The following is a 17873-nucleotide window of genomic DNA, read 5'->3' as shown; positions in this document are numbered from 1 at the left end:
TGGCTACCTTTGAACAGGCGGGCCTTCGCTTGGCGCACGAGTCTGATGGTCCGTTTCACACGGACGACGGAATAGATGCCACTTAACAGGACCCCTTGTCCGGCCTTACGATAGCCGAACTGAAATCCAGCCCATACAAAAAAAGCGCAGAGCGCTTTTTTGTACAAAATTCACTGAAACAAAACGAACAGGCTACGCGTAATTTAAAACTACCTTAGCTACACTTTTAAGGCAATTCTAAATGCACAAACGACTTTTAACGAGGACTTAATTTGAGCACTTCTGTTCACCAGCCGATTCGAAAGCGAAATGGACGAGTCAGAGTACCTTTCGCGGGGAAGAAAGTTCCTAACGACATTCTTCTTTAGAAATTAAGGTTCCCGACCATAAGGGAATAACACATTTATTACAGCTTGTGTTATTTGGTTTCACTATAATTTGTAACACAGCTTGTTACACTTAAGATCCCGGATGTAGTTAAAATAACAAAAAAAGTAACAAAAATTTCCTTTAGATACAACAAAAATATATTTCACTATGTTACTTTCATAACAAAAACATAACAAATTTTGCAACACAATTCTGTTGTGCTATTACAAAATTATATCAAATCGTGTTATAATCATATATTTCACTTTGTTAATCAAAAACTCAGATTGATTTACTGTGTAAATGAAATACAAAACATTATCAAACTCATAGAAAATATAATGCTTGAAAGACACAAGAAAAAATATATTTGATATTTTATTGGGGTTTAGTCAATAATATCTGGTTGTGATAAAATCTTGTTAAGAATCAGTTACAAAATCATAAAAAAATCAATGCATTTAAATTTGTTTAAGATTTGTTATATTATTTTCTTGGTGATAAGTTTCCTTAACTTAATTACATCATAATCAGTTATCCATAACAAGGCTTGTTAGAATCTTGTTATTTTATTGTTATACCCTTCTGGTCGGGTTGTCTTTAAAAAAACGGTTCTTTTATTCAAAAATTGCGCCAAACTAATCGAATGGCGAAGTATTTCATGGCGCCTTCCGAAAGCATGTGCAATAAAAGCTACTATCTATAAAGATGAGCTTTTTATAGCAAAAGGTTTATCCAGGACACCTAACCATAAATAACGCGTAACTTCGAAATGAAACGCACGAAATATTTCACTACTGAATGAAATCTAAATGAAAATTTAAATTTAAAAATGAAATGAATTTTATTTTAAATTTAGTTGAACTTAATCGATAAAATATTTACAGAGAGAAAAAAAAAAACCCCAAAGCGTTACATCGTTTTGTGGAGATTGCACCGCATCGCTTCTAGCGATACATGGTTTTGCTTGGCACAGCGCACCCATGATAAAAATTTGCGCTCTCGAGACCCCACGCTTCAGCGTCAAGGTTCCCGGTTTGGGAAGAATCTGGAAGGAAGACACCGTTTCTCTATTCACCGACAGAGCGTTGGCCAAATCCGCATCCACCACGTGAACTAACGTGCTTTTGTGCATAATCGACGTCGACATCTGCGCTAGTATCAGTACCAATTCGAGAGTTCGATTGGGAATTTCCGGACCATACCAGTCCGGGGTAAAATGCGCAACAACAACACCGTTGAATAAAGTGCTACTTTGCCAGCCTCACTCCGACAAAGGGATAAACGAAATTCATGCAAATCTCCACACACCCAAACACATGAGCTCGAAGATAAGAAACAGGATAACAAGGGAAAGGATCAAGTACTATGAACAAACATAGGTTACGATCTCTAAAAATTATTTAATGAATTCTGTTATTTACCCCTGAAATAAATTTAAACTTTCCCAGTTATGTTAATTTTGGTTGACTAGGTTTTTCACATTTGGCGTCGTTCTATTTTTGCGTTATTTGTTGTGGTATTTTTTGTTAGCAGAATTTACTCCAGGTTGGAATGCCTGGGAAAACAGTCTCCGCACTTACGTGTCACGATCGAAGGAGGAAATCTGAAAGTGGAACCCAGGTAACAATTTGATGCTAAACAAGTGTTGTTCTAACGATTTTAATTCAGCCTTTGTTTGAATAACTGTTGTACTTAGACCACGTTAACCTTTGTCCAGCTTTTAAATAACTAAATCTGGAGATTATAATCAGCCGAAAGCTTAACAGTAATATAAAACATATGCTTTTAAAGGCATTAAATAACTGTCTTTTCCAACCCTTGTTCAGCTTTCTCGTTTATTTAAAAAATAATGGAAGACCGCTTCATATATTTTATATGAGACTGCTTTACCATGTTTGCTGGCTAATTGTATTTGCATATTCATATTGTTATTATATGTCTAAAAATTACCATTGCATTTAGGGATTCGAACCGGCAGTCGCTGATTCACAGGCGTCAACTGAACCTACTGGACCACTTAAGCATAAGTGTGGCAAAAGGTATGATCCTTAACTTGAAGCACTTCAAATTTAAGTTGAATAACAGCAACCGGAAGAGTATTATGCAGCAATTCAGAATTGTAAACAAGTGCGCGATTTATTTCGATGGTCATTTGGATGCTATGTTAATGCCATAATTGAGTTATATTTTCCCAAGTAACAAGTCAAGCTGAACTGTATGATCAGAAGCTGATTATTGGCCTGATTTAAGGTGTACAAAGCTGATCAACACCACGCTGAATATATAGTTGATAAGTAGTGCATAAAGCGAATTGTATCCCCATAATTCAACCTCATTATATTTGCTGATCTACAGATTCGACAAGACTTATTGAAGCTTAACACTACTCCACAAATCAGCAATGCGCTACAAATATTGTTATAACCTGATATAAGATTAGTAATCTTTTGTCAAATTTTGTAAAATGTCGTCAGTTTCACTCGTTGCATTTCCGGCATTTTAGTTCTTCTAAATTCATTGCCTACCTTACTAATCCCAACCGCACCAGCACTAGAGACAAGGAAGAAGAGTTTTTTTTTTTATAAATGGCTCCAGGTGGAAGTGGACTGTGACGACGTCGGAAGTATTAATATTTGTATTTCTGTGTTTTGACTGTTCGCCACTTTATATTGCACTGAACTTTCAGACCGCATTCCAAAAATATAACTCAATTATGGCCTCCAAATGGCCATCAAAATAAATCGCGCACAAATGACCATCAAAATAAATCGCGAATCCCGAAATGCAAAATGACTTATAATATCAATAAAAATATTCGATATGAAGTGGTCTTCCATTCCATTTAAAAAAAAAAAAATAAAACTAGAAGGATGAACAAGGGTTGGAAAAGACTGTTATTTAAGGCCTTAAAAAACTTATAATTTATGTTACTATTAAGCTTTTGGGTGATTAGAATCACCAGATTTAGATGTTTAAAAGCTGAACAAAGGTAAACGTGGGCTATGTATAGCAATTATTCAAATTAAGGCTGAATTGAAATCGATGAAACAACACTTGTTAAGTAACAAATTGTTACCTGGGTTTGAAATGCGGTCTGAAACTTAAATGCAATATAAAGTGGTGAACAGACAAAACCCAGTAATACAAATGTTAATACTTCCGACGTCGGCGCAGTTCACTTCTACCTGGAGCTATTCCTCTTTCTTGTCTCTACTGCGGGCGTTGCTTGGGATTAGAAAGGAAGGCAGTGAATTTAGAAGAACTTAAATGTCGGAAATGCAACAAGTGACATTGACGACATTTAACACTATTGTGCAATAGATTCATATTATTCTATCAAGCTATCAAAATATGTGTAGCGCATTGCTGATTTTTCCAGTAGTGTTAAGCTTAAATAAGTCTTGTTCTTCTTTAGATCAACTAACTTACTGAGGTTGAATTATGGGGATAAAATTCGCTTTATGCTCTACTAATCAACTATATATTCAGCCTGGTGTTAATCAGCTTCGTTCACCTTAAATCAACGATGCTTCAATTCTTGATGTTCAGCTTGAATTGTTACTTAGGAAGTTCCTCCAGTGATGATAAATGGGGATGTTGTGTTTCGGTAGAACGACGGCTAGCACCAACTTTCGCCTAAGACTGTTTGAAGCAGCCTCCCAGACAACCAGAATGCACGTATATTCAAAGTTGTTTTCGTGATATACAAACATATATACAAACAAACAATTCGTATATAATGCAAAGAAATGGCTTATACGTACAAAAGTGGAGGCCATATACGTGCATATTTTCGTTTAATTTTAAACGAGTTGATTTAACATCATATACGATTTAATCTGTAATAACAAATTCATTTTGAAAAGTTTTACGATGTAATCTGATTTAATTTGTGATACAGTACGATGGAAAAATGAGTCATCGCATATTGGTCGGAAATTTGCATTCTATACGATTTAACATAACATAATGCGAGGTATGCCATTCTTATATGCGATTTTGACTAAAACTGTAGCAATTTATGATATTGTCTGTACATTATTTTACGACTTCTGGTTGTCTGGGCTCTATCTGTGAGGATTGCAATCCCTCATGGGATTTCAGTCTGCTGAATCGCCCTCAAACTAATTTTTGGTCTCTTCTACACATAAACCCGCCCTGCGGCTGGGTTTCTTGCCGCGCAAATAAAACCGTGACGAGTGGTCCTCTTCGGAGGTGGCGCTTGAGCTACTCGTTTTTGAGACATGAAGGTATTCAGTGGTCGAAACCTCGCAGGTTGCGAGGCTTTTTTTTATTTTTTTTATACGGGGGGAATCTGCTTACAGACACCTGAGAAGGAACTCAGGGTGTGGGGATGGGAGAATTTCACTCCCGACCCACTAAACCTTACCCTGTGCGCTTGAACCTTGGCCTCCCCGGAACCGCCCGAAGGTATTACTTCGTGGGAGGGGCCACTATAGCACTATGGCGCTTCTCTAGCAATACTCTATCGATCTAGTTGGGCAGTAGGCAACTGCTGCTCGGCACACCACTGTCGTTGTAGTTCCGAAACTATGTGGGTGACCGCAGTCACCACCCCGCTCCAGTTCTCGGTGGTACCACACATCCTAGAGACGATGTTATCCGGACTGGTATCCGTTCCGCATATCGCTAGCATAGCGCTCGATACTGGCTCGAAGCGTGGACAGGCGAACACAACGTGTTCGGCAGTCTTTTCGACGCCAGCACACGTAGGGCAGTTGGGAGTACTTGCATGTCCGAACCTATACAAGTAGCTCCTAAAGCAGCCATGGCCTGACAGGAACTGTGTCAGGTGGAAGTTTACTTCCCCGTGGCGCCTGTTGACCCAGCTTGATACGGAAGGTATCAAGCGGTAAGTCCACCTCCCCTTTGTGGAGTTTTCCCACTACAACTGCCATCTCGCGGTCGACACAGCTCGCGCTTTGTTGCGCACCCCTCGAACGGTCCTCGCGTCATAGCACACCACGTCCTCATTAATGATGAGGCTGATTGGCATCATCCCTGCTATGACACAGACGGTCTCCCTCGGGATGGTGCGGTATGCACTGGCCACCCTCAAGCCTGTGTATACTCTCCAATTTCCGCCTGAGCAGTCAATATCCAGTATCGCAGCCCACGCAGGGCTGCCGTATCTGAGGATAGATACTACGACCCCAGCGAGGAGCCTGCGCTTACTGGCATTCACTGCCGAGCTGTTTGACATCATCCGGGATAATGCCCCCACAGGCGTAGACGCTCTCTTGCAGGCGTACTCGACGTGGCAGCCGAAGCCGAGCTTATCATCGAGCATAACCCCCAAGAGTTTCAGGGAGCGCACAGACCTAATTGTGCTTCCGCCGACTGTCAGCGTCGCATGCTGTACCGACATGCGATTGTTGACTACGACCACTTCCGTCTTGTGATGGGCAAGCTCCAGTTTCCTGGATCTCATCCATTCCTCCGCAAGTTTGACGCAGTGAGCCGCTGTCAGCTCTACCTCCTCGAGGGATTCCCCGTAGACTACCAGCGTGACATCGTCGGTAAAACCTACAATTTTCACGCCTACCGGGAATCTTATCCTCAACAATCCATCGTACATGACGTTCCATAACACCGGGCCCAGGATGGAGCCTTGTGGCACTCCTGCGGTGACTCTTACGCATTTTTCGCCATCTTCTGTGTCGTACGTCAACACACGATTCTGGAAGTAGCTTTCCAGAATCTTGTACAGCCCTCCGGGAATTTGGAGCTGGTGTAGCGAGCGCGCTATCGCCACCTAGCACGCGCTGTTGAACGCGTTCTTCACATCTAAGGTTACCACCGCGCAGTAACGAATGCCCCTTCGTTTCCGGTGGACCACCTCTGCCGTCTGGATGACGTCGCGGATAGCTTCCACCGTGGATCTGCCCTTGCGGAACCCGTACTGGCTGCTTGACAGGTCGTCTACACCTTCGGTGTAAGCCGACAACCTGTTGAGGATGACCCTCTCAAGCAGTTTACCAGTGGTGTCCAGCAAACAGATGGGCCTGTATGCTGACGGGTCCCCAGGGGGTTTTCCTGGCTTGGGGAGCAGCACTAGCCTCTGCCACGTCCACGCATCAGGGAAGATGCCTACGTCCAGGCAGGTCTGAAAAACAGAACGGAACATGTCTGGGTTTTTCGCAACGGCCGCCCTCAGAGCCACAACCGGGATCCCATCTGGGCCCGGGGCCTTGCCCACCAGTGACGGGGCCTTGCCCACCACCACTCACTAAGTTCTCTGTTGCGAGGCTTGCGTTACAGTATTAGGCGCCTAGATCCGGTTTGATGGCCCTTCAGCTCATTCGTGTTCATGGTCTCGGGAAATTTTCTATGCAGATGTGCTGACTTGACATTGATATGTTTGGCTTTATTAATCTACAGGAAACACGAATGTTTATATCATTCGAAGCTTGGTTTGATTATCTACTGATGCAAAAACCTTGTTATAATCGGTGCTGAACCATCGATTAATTTATGTTGCAATGAAACTATTTTGAGCATTAAAGGGTGGACGTGAAAACAAATAGGTTTAGTCGTTATTATCTCAATATGACGATTTTCGATAGGAGACTGATATGACGGCAGATCCGATTCCACCGTTAATGTGAATCTCTATTACATACATGCCGGACTATGATAACACAAATGATTCAATCGCTCGGGCCCTATCTACACGAGGTAATTATTCACAAATAGTGATAATTTTCGCACGGTTCGTAACATCCCTCGAGAATAAAGCGCCATTAGCATAGCATCCATGCTAATGAATTCCGAACCGTTCGCCGTACAAGTTCAAGTTCTCGGTAAGTGATGCGTCATCGTCGTAGTTTTAGTAGCTAGTGACTAAACTATAGCCACTTACATTATCAACGCTAGACCGCACCGTTGCTAAAAACCCATAAAATTATGACAATGAAACTACAAACAGACGTTTCATGGGCATAATCAGATCCAGCAGCTCCTACAATTAACACAACCATGCGACGGCGGGTGTATTGTTTAGGTTTGTGCGTCTCCACATCTCCACAGCCCGTTGCGGCAGCTCTTGACCTGTTCCAGATGGGTGAACATCAGTCCTCCGTCAAAGTATTAGCATTTCTTTAAAATTATTTTAGATGGGTGGAGGAGGGGCGGATCCAGTGTTGTAGGGTGCCACTTTGAGTGACATAAGGCCAGTTGAATAATGATACATGGAAATCTGGCAACACTATCACCAATTTCCGAACCGAAAAAAAAGCTGTGAGTAGTTCGAATTCTTTCGCATACATCACAACAGCCCAGGGGGAAACAATCGGTTTCATATTTAAATGAAACGACCTAGTAGGTGCGGGTAAAAGCGTTTCAACTTGAGAGCAACAATAGAGCTCGTTTTTCCTTTGTGTCACATCTCGGCGACGATGCATCACAATGCACAATCAATCCAGAATTTTAGAGTAGAGGCAGAAAAAGTGTGTCTTCAAGTTTCAAAGACACCCGGTGTCCGTACACCGTTCGCTGCTATGGAAGAAAAGATCAAGCTTTTGTTCGTCGAACTGCACGACTAATTTCACGATACGATGTTTTGTTTAAAATAAACGTCGAAAAAAAAATGTTCGGAAGGAACAATATATCATCAACAACACACGGACGAACGAACGAAGTGACTCATCATTCTGAACTTTGTTCTCGTCGGTAGTTGGAGGGTTGTGTTGTTGGTTTTAAGGCAGTGAATATGCTTGACTGCACGAGTTGATGTGAGTCTATTAGTGATATGTGTACGAACGAGTTCATTTGCTGTCCGACAAGGTAATTTGTTCGTAGACCGTGTTGATGGTGTTGATAGACCAGGCGGCAAATGTTTGAGTGACTAAATTTGGATGCGAGCCATGTGTGTCGTCTGAATACAGGGATTCGGTTCTATTAATCGATGAACGGTTTTGTTGGTAAACGAATTTATGTCATTTCTATTGATTTGGAATTTTGGTTTCGCAGATATCGGCCATGGGGTGAAGTTAGCAGGGAATGGAGTTTTATTGAAGATGAATACTCATACTTGAACCCTTCTCAGAAATTCATCTCCAGATAAAATCCATCCTTAGGGTATTCAACGTACAGGCTCGGTTTCGTTTCGCTCAGTTAAAATCTCCAACCCAACTCAGCACGGTACTCCAAACTTCCCACAGCAATAAGCTCTCGGATTTTGTTTACTTTCGGAGCTCCTCTATCACAATTTCAAAAACCCGCTGTTCCTGGCAAATGATTTAATGAGACAATTTTCCCCCTTTTCTCTATCTCATTCTTACCAGCAGCCCACCTGGCGATTGTGGGGCGAAGAGCGCGAGCAGGACGCCATCTATACCGTCTACCTGAAGAAGGTCCGCTACCATAGGCCGACGCCGAGTGCCAGCAGTGTAAGTACCACCCGTTGACCCACCATCTCACTATCACCTGTCATCATCCCTAAGGTTCATGTTTCGTCGTTGGAATTAAGCAAGGGGATGAAAATGCTAATTGAAGAGTTTTCCTCTTTCCTCGTAATTGAAAGCTGGGATTTGCATCACTCTTTGCAGCTTGAGTGTCTTGAGTCACAGACAAACAGACATAACCATTGCAAGTTGTTCATCAAACAAGCATTTAACGATCAATTTAAAAGTATCGTAGCGCACTTCCAGCACAGTGTACTCAACAGATGTTTTAGCGACGATGTTTTACAGTGAGAAATATTCAATGTGCTATGTCTGTTTGTCTGTGCTTGAGATGTCTAGGTTGGTGAGCTGCTAGTTGAGTCAGATGCAATTAAAGGAGTAGATTATGATAATTGACGAAAGTTTGTTAGGGACTGGTACTGGTCATTAGGTTTGAGCCGAGGAGATGACTGAAATTAGTCCGGTCAAGGATAGAATCTTTTGTAAAAGGTATGTTCGTGAACTAAGAACAAATAATCCAGAATTCAAGACATCAAGAGACAATGTAATCTTTATTCGAAAGAAAATAAAATCGTGTAAATCCAGAAACTCAAGAAATCAAGAAATTTTGAAATCATAAAATCAAGCAATTAGGAAATCAAGAAATCTCGATTACTGTTTCGAAGGGACTTATCAGCTTTTGTAAACAATGCACTTGATTGTCGATTTGGCGTAACTGGTCTTACACTACCATCAGATGGGAGAAATTTTCCCCTACCTGTTAGTGGTGTTAGTATGAAACTGATACGTCCCTTTCAAAAAGTAATCGAGGAATCAAGAAATCCATAAATCCACAGAAATCCAGAAATGAAGAAATCAAAAAATCAGTCAAGAAATTCTGAAATTCAGAAATCAAGAAATCAAAGAATCAAATCTAGAAATCAAGAAATTGAAAAATCAAGAAGTCAACAAATATAGAAACTAAGAAACCATGAAATCAAGAAATGAAGAAATGAAGAAATCATGAAACCAAGAAATCCAAGAATCCACAAATTAAGTAATTAATAAATCAATATAGAAATATAGAAATCCAGCAATCAAGTAATTAAAAAAAATCAAGAAATCAAGAAATAAAAAAAATAGTTAATCAAGAAATCAAGAAATCAAAAAATAATAGTTAATCAAGAAATTAAATGAAGAAATTAAATCATGAAATTAAATCATGAAATTAAATAAAAAAAAAAATAAGTTAAGAAATTAAATCAAGAAATCAAGAAACCAAGGCATTTTTTAATCCAGAAATCAATAAATGAAAGAAACAAGAAATCTTGAGATCAATAAATCACGAAATTTAATCAAGAAATCCAGAAGTCAAGAAATCAAGAAATCAATAAATCATGAAATCCAGAAATCATTAAATGAAGAAATCAAGAAATTCATCATGAAATTAAAATATAAGGAAATCAAAAAATTGAAGAAATAAAGAAATCATGGACTCGTTAAATCAAGAAATCATGAAGTGAAGAAATTAAGATATCACGAAATCATGGAATGATTAAACTAAGAAATCAAGAAATCAAGAAATCATGAAATGAAGAAATCAAGATATCATGAAATAACTAAATTAAAAAATCAATAAATCAAGGAATCAAGAAATCAGGAAATCAAGAAATCATGAAACCAAGAAATCAGAAAATCAAGGTGTCAAGAAATTATGAAATTGAGAAATCGAAGAAATGAAGATCTAAAGAAATAAAAAAATAAAGAAATTCAGAAATTAAGAAATCAAGAAATCAAAGATATCAAGAAATAAAGAAGTGAAACCGATGGAAAAAAATAAAGAAACCAAGAAATAACGAAATTATGAAATTAAGAATAAAAACACATGAAATTAAGAAATAACGGAATAACGAAAATATGAAGTTAAGAGATTAAGAAATCAAGAAATCAAGATATCTAGAAATCAAGAAATCCAGAAATGAAGAAATCAAGAAATCAAGAAATCAAGAAATCCAGAAATCAAGAAATCAAGAAATCAAGAAATCAAGAAATCAAGAAATCAATAAATCAAGAAGATAAGAAATAAAGAAATCAAGAATTAATTAAATCAATGAAATAAATAACAAGAAATCAAGAAATCAAGAAATCAAGAAATCAAGAAATCAAGAAATCAAGAAATCAAGAAATCAAGAAATCAAGAAATCAAGAAATCAAGAAATCAAGAAATCAAGAAATCAAGAAATCAAGAAATCAAGAAATCAAGAAATCAAGAAATCAAGAAATCAAGAAATTAAGAAATCAAGAAATCAAGAAATCAAGAAATCCAGAAATCAAGAAATCAAGAAATCCAGAAATCAAGAAATCAAGAAATCAAGAAATCAAGAAATCAAGAATTAATTAAATCAATGAAATAAATAACAAGAAATCAAGAAATCAAGAAATCAAGAAATCAAGAAATCAAGAAATCAAGAAATCAAGAAATCAAGAAATCAAGAAATCAAGAAATTAAGAAATCAAGAAATCAAGAAATCAAGAAATCCAGAAATCAAGAAATCAAGAAATCAAGAAATCAAGAAATCAAGAAATCAAGAAATCAAGAAATCAAGAAATCAAGAAATCACGAAATCAAGATATCAAGAAATCAAGAAATCAAGAAATCAAGAAATCAAGAATTAATTAAATCAATGAAATAAATAACAAGAAATCAAGAAATCAAGAAATCAAGAAATCAAGAAATCAAGAAATCAAGAAATCAAGAAATCAAGAAATCAAGAAATCAAGAAATCAAGAAATCAAGAAATCAAGAAATCAAGAAATCAAGAAATCAAGAAATCAAGAAATCAAGAAATCAAGAAATCAAGAAATCAAGAAATCAAGAAATTAAGAAATCAAGAAATCAAGAAATCAAGAAATCCAGAAATCAAGAAATCAAGAAATCCAGAAATCAAGAAATCAAGAAATCAAGAAATCAAGAAATCAAGAATTAATTAAATCAATGAAATAAATAACAAGAAATCAAGAAATCAAGAAATCAAGAAATCAAGAAATCAAGAAATCAAGAAATCAAGAAATCAAGAAATCAAGAAATCAAGAAATTAAGAAATCAAGAAATCAAGAAATCAAGAAATCCAGAAATCAAGAAATCAAGAAATCAAGAAATCAAGAAATCAAGAAATCAAGAAATCAAGAAATCAAGAAATCAAGAAATCGTGAAATGATCAATGCGATAAATCATGAAATCAAGAATTCAAGAAATCAGGAAATCCATAAATCAAGAAATCATGAAATAAAGAAATTCAGAAATCATGAAATCCATAAATTCATATACCCATCATGAAATCAAAAAATCAATCAAGAAATCAACGAACGAATCGTGGAGTCAGGAAGTCATATATTAAGAAATAACGAAATCAATAAGTTAAGAAATCCAAAAATGAAAATTTAAGAAATCAAGATATTAAGAAATAAAGAAATCAAAATATCAAGTAATCATTAAATAATTAAATCAAGAAATGAAAACGTCTAGCAATAAAGAAATCAAGAAAACAAGAAATCAAGAACTGTTCTGCTAGAAAATTCCGCGAGAAATTCTGCTGGGATCTTCCTCCAGAAGTTCTGGGAACTACCTTTTCGAGTTCTGTTAGCAACTTCCTCGAGAAGTTCTGCTAAGAGCTTCTTCAAAAAGTTCTGCTGGGAATTTCCTCCAGAAGTTCTGGGGACTACCTCTCGAAGTTCTGCTAGGAACTTCCTCTCGAAGTTCTGGGTACCCTCTAGAAGTTTTAAGAAACTTCCTTTAGAAGTTTCGGGAACTTCCTTTAGAAGTTCTGGGAACTTCCTGTAGAAGTTCTGGGAACTTTCTGTAGAAGTTCTGGGAACTTCCTCTCTTAAATTTGAGAACATCCTATAAAAGATCTGAGAACTTCCTCTAGAAGTTATGGGAACTTCCAATAAGTACTGAGAACTTTCTCTTATAGTTCTAAGAACTTTCTCTGTAAGTTCTGAGAACTTCCTCTATAAGTTCTGAAAAATTCCTGTTGAAGTTCTGGGAACTTACTATAAAAGTTATAGGAAGTTTCTCCAAAAGTTTTAGGAACTTTTTCTTAAAGTTCCTTCAGAAGTTTTTTCAGAAGTTTCTTCAGAAGTTCTTTCAGAAATTCCTTCAGAAGTTTCTTCAGAAGGTCTTTCAAAAGTTTATTCACAAATTCCTCCAAAAATTCCTTCACGAATTCCTACAGAAATTGCATACACAGTTCCTTCAGAAGTTCCTTCAGAAGTTTTTTCAGAAATTCTTTAGAAGTTCCTTCAGAAGTTCCTTCAGAAGTTCCTTCAGAAGTTCTTTCAGAAGTTCCTTCAGAAGTTCTTTCAGAAAATCCTTCAAAAGTGCCTTCAGAAGTTCCTTCAGAAGTTCCTTCAGAAGTTCCTTCAGAAGTTCCTTCAGAAGTTCCTTCAGAAGTTCCTTCAGAAGTTCCTTCAGAAGTTCCTTCAGAAGTTCCTTCAGAAGTTCCTTCAGAAGTTCCTTCAGAAGTTCCTTCAGAAGTTCCTTCAGAAGTTCCTTCAGAAGTTCCTTCAGAAGTTCCTTCAGAAGTTCCTTCAGATGTTCCTTCAGAAGTTCCTTCAGAAGTTCCTTCAGAAGTTCCATCAGAAGTTCCATCAGAAGTTCCTTCAAAAGTTTCTTCAGAAGTTTCTTCAGAAGTTCCTTCAGAAGTTTATTCAGAAGTTCTATCAGAATATTCTTCAGATGTTCCTTCAGAAGTTCCTTCAGAAGTTCCTTCAGAAGTTCCTTCAGAAGTTCCTTCAGAAGTTCCTTCAGAAGTTCCTTCAGAAGTTCCTTCAGAAGTTCCTTCAGAAGTTCCTTCAGAAGTTCCTTCAGAAGTTCCTTCAGAAGTTCCTTCAGAAGTTCCTTCAGAAGTTCCTTCAGAAGTTCCTTCAGAAGTTCCTTCAGAAGTTCCTTCAGAAGTTCCTTCAGAAGTTCCTTCAGAAGTTCCTTCAGAAGTTCCTTCAGAAGTTCCTTCAGAAGTTCCTTCAGAAGTTCCTTCAGGAGTTCCTTCAGAAGTTTCTTCAAAAGTTCTGAGAATTTCATTCAAAACTTCCTCCTTATAACACGTAGCAAACATTAGTTTTCAGAATACGTTTTTAGAAGTTCGAAAAGGTTAAAAAGGCGTTTTAACCTAAGTATCAGACATCTGTATCAGTTCATACCAACTCGATTTCCACTAAATCGACATCGAGTTATAAAAATGAACTTTATGGCAACTGCGATGGTGATTTCCTCTGGGATTGTTGTTCTGCAACTCGAAAATTCTTCGATATTTATAATTCACCTGCAGATGCTATCTAATATTCATTGACACCTGAAAACTATGCTTCAGCATTTGATGAGCATCATACCAAATGTTTGGTTGCAATTTGGCAGGTTTTCGCAATTAAAATTTAGAAGCAACCTCGAACGATGATTAAGTTGCAACGTCACGATTGCAAAACCTGTGGAGCGTGATCTGAAATTGTTATAACCTCTGATAACATTCAACAGCATTCCATAGACTATGACACAGAGTAATGTTTTGGTCATTGTCTACAAACCTGTTGTCATGTAATAAATATAAATTCACCGCAAAATGCATATTCTATCAGCACTTTGCAGAGCGACTGTCTAGTTATCAAATCTGCCTCCATTATGGTGGAGACAATGCATGACGGAGAACCATTTCACATAATTAAACTATTACCCGTTTTCCAGTTTGTCGTTGTCAAGTTTAGATTAATTTTAAATGCCCCGGCACGTTTAACTGACCAGTCGCTAGTGCGTGCAATTTCCCACGTGCTACTTTGGTTTCCTCTCAACCGTGGCACAATAGTGCACCTGATCACCCGAAGTGGAAAGCCTTCAAATTATCAATAGCCCCTCAGTTGTTTGTTGCCTGCAGCAATTCTTCAGACAATGCGCCAATTTAGCACTATTTTCAATTAATTTAAAATTGACGCTGGAGCGTTTGCAAAATGTTCGATTTCATAATTTGCAATTGCTCTCCTTTCGCCCATTAATCGTAAACCGCAAAACGAATGTTATAGCCTCCATTGCTTCCCCCCCCCACAACAATGGGGTCAATTATGGTGACAAATGAGATTATTGTCGAGTCCCACAGTTGCATGGATTATGCTCAGCAATCAGACGATGACCAGCACCAGTATTTAGTAGCAGCCAATCGTTTGGGAATAGATCCAATTTTAAATCCGTCCCTATAAGCTTGCTGCTGGAATCGATATCGACACCCATTTTCAGTGTAATTAATTAAAACAGCTCGCTCTCCAACCGACCCACTTGGAATGGAATTCGATCCCTCATCGGCTTTAAGTGGCCTCTTGACAGTGGTGAACTGTCAATTGCTTAGCGCTTACTAACCCATCTTTTTCTCGCTTCCAGCAAGACTCGGACGATGAAATCTCCCACTTGGAGTGGGAAACGGTCCGGGTGCGGTTCGTGAAGGCGGCTACCCTCTCGCGGCTCGTCGACGCACTGACGACGGACGATGGCGAGCTGGAGAGTACCTTCGTGAATGTGTTCCTGACCACCTACCGGACGTTTTCGCAGCCGGAGAAGGTGCTGGAGTTGCTGCTGAATCGGTACGAGAAGCTCCACTCGGCGGACGTTGCCCTGCTGCCATCGGAATCGCTGACCGATCAGCACAAGAAAACTCTAGGTTCGGAATTGGTTTCGGCAAATGGTTTGCGGTTTCGGTTTGCGGTTCTAAATTAGTGGTTTTTATTTTAGTCTCCGTTCTTCACGTGTGGTTGGATGGATTCCCCGAGGACTGGGATACGGAGAACCTGCAACGGCTACTGGCGTTCACCTCCAAGCGGCTGCCAAACTCGGAAATACACATTAAAGCTTTACATAGGTGAGTCATACTTTGTTGGTGTTATTCTATCCGGATGTTATATTGGCCGATATGAATTGGAAATCAATCAAAGTTTGGACAGTTTTGCATTTATGGGCAGTATTGTACACTGAAAATTAGTGGCATGCAGCGATATGTTACAACCACAGTCAATGTTAAAATAAGAGTCCCGCCAGGAGTGAAGCCAGAAGAACCAATCGAACTGTCAAGCGGGGTACCAAACAAGCAAAGTAAATAAACATTATTGTTCCCACAGTTAGTGAACTACAATTATTGTATTCATTACTGACAATATTTTAGTAATTTTAGATGAAAAACATTTCTTCACTTTATTTAGTACATTGTGGTATTTTTAAGTTATACCAAGCACTTGTATGAACATCCCAAGTAACAATTTTGGTTTTATGAGGGTTCTGAAGATCGTGTTTTAGACTTGTAGCATGCTTTAAAACCACTATAAAACTTGCAATGGTACTTGGGATGTTTCAGGTTCTATAATTGTTTTTGTTTCCCAGAAGCTCCGTTATCGACATGAAATTTTTCACTTCTTAATGAAAGTCATCCGATGCTAACGCAAAACATTTGGTTGCCGTTTACTCTGACGAAAAATAAATCACAAACAGTGCTGCTTGTTCGCAACATTTTCTCTTGGCGGGATTCTTATTATAACATCGACTCTGGTTACAACCAGCTTGCTGATATGCCGCCATGTTATTGAATCCAACATCTGAATGTGACGTTTCAAGTGTGAACTGTAAAAATTGAGTGACTGGTTCCCTTTTATACGATATAAATAATGCTTTATGTGTTCTAAGTTTATTTTTCACTAAATTTAAGCACAAATATTAAGAATATCTAAAATATCAGTGACACCTTTTTTTGAAATTCTGGCTTGAATCTTCTATTTGTTTACAAATTATGAGCTGTCAGTGGGGCCCACAATTTGCGGACCCGCAGCGATTTTAGCTCTTGTCAACCTAATATGGACCAACAGGTCTGTGACATAAAAATGGGAGCTCTTGTCAAGGTAAGGTAAACAAGATAGGGTTGCCACCTAGCTGGTTACAACTTCAGCTCCATTCTATAGATAATTGCATGGAATGAGTAAACCTCACTTTTCACAGTTCATGGAGCTTGCAAGTCCCCGGCAAGATGACAGATAACCTTAGTTTCACGTACCCACTTGCAAATAGTAGATGTCGCTACATAACGTAAACAAAGGGATTGTCCTTCACCGCCGCAACGGCGTTTCGCTATGAGAAACAAAAATTTTGTTTCACCATGAGTGGAAACACTCATGGCAAGAATGCCATATGAAAAGAGCGAATTTATGATTTTCGTGGTGAAATTAAATAAATCCATACATATTGAACCGATTGATTGAGTTTCATCTTATATCATCGAATGGAAATTAAAATACTTTGGTTTCTTCAGTTTTATTTTGCTCTTGATCAGCCTTTAGATTATTGCTTTGAACATAGTTGTGCGATGAAGGTATACTTTCCCGTGTTTCTCTTACGGGGTAAGTAAAGTAAACGGTTTGAGAGGCTGAAATTGGCATTCGACAGCATACAAAGTACACCGCTGAACTAACGTTGTACTTTTTTAAGCTAGAAAGAGCATTATAAGCAGCTTCTGGCGGAACTTGAACTTTTAGAAAATAAATTAAGAAAGGTTTTTGTTCCCTACTACATTATAGTTAGTTCGCAATTTTATAAAAGTTAATTCTAAAGTCTGGTCTTTATGAAAGTTTTTTTTTCTAAAGGCAGGTATGAAGTGTATTGATTTATCAGCATTAGTAGTAAAATTGGAGCTGTTTTGAAGAATAAAACCCAGTCCTTATGCGTGAGAGCCCCAGCATGAACTGCTTCGTCATCTGAGATATATTAAAGTGAGCTGTTGTCCTGCCTTGTTGGAGTTTTCAGTGCCAGCTGACTGACTTGAATACGAAACACAACACCTTGATGAATTGGTGTTTGCCCGCAGGGTATTTCAACACACTTATGGCGTACTTGTTAGCGTTCGTAGATCGCATGCCAAACACACGGGTTGGAATCTAGGAAATTGATCTTTATTTTGTTTGGATGGAATCTTGATGCACTGCATAAATATAAGAATTATGATTCATTTGACCCACTGATCATTTCATATTTACGTACATTAATGTATGTTCCTGAAAAATATATGTGTGGATTGCTTC

The 17873-nt window shown here is 38.3% G+C and overlaps 1 protein-coding gene across 5 annotated transcripts in view; it reads left to right on the top strand.

Moving 5' to 3' along the window:
* Rgl (Ral guanine nucleotide dissociation stimulator-like) overlaps nt 1–17873 on the top strand; it is a 173948-nt gene that overhangs the window by 146923 nt on the left and 9152 nt on the right. For 3 of the 5 annotated variants that reach the window (XM_065219618.1, XM_065219617.1, XM_065219621.1), the window contains 3 exons: nt 8679–8783; nt 15199–15475; nt 15547–15673. In XM_065219618.1, coding sequence (XP_065075690.1) covers nt 8679–8783; nt 15199–15475; nt 15547–15673 — 509 coding nt within the window. The remainder of the gene's footprint in view (nt 1–8678; nt 8784–15198; nt 15476–15546; nt 15674–17873) is intronic. The other 2 variants (XM_065219620.1, XM_065219619.1) reach the window with 1 other exon arrangement.

This window comes from Ochlerotatus camptorhynchus, unplaced genomic scaffold (genome assembly GCF_037179485.1).
Source record: "Ochlerotatus camptorhynchus isolate MF236.1 unplaced genomic scaffold, CSIRO-AGI_Acam_v1.1 ptg000107l, whole genome shotgun sequence".
In the NCBI taxonomy this organism is placed as follows: domain Eukaryota; kingdom Metazoa; phylum Arthropoda; class Insecta; order Diptera; family Culicidae; genus Ochlerotatus; species Ochlerotatus camptorhynchus.
The sequence above is the reverse complement of the archived record's forward strand: the minus strand, read 5'-3'. Positions and strand labels throughout refer to the sequence as shown.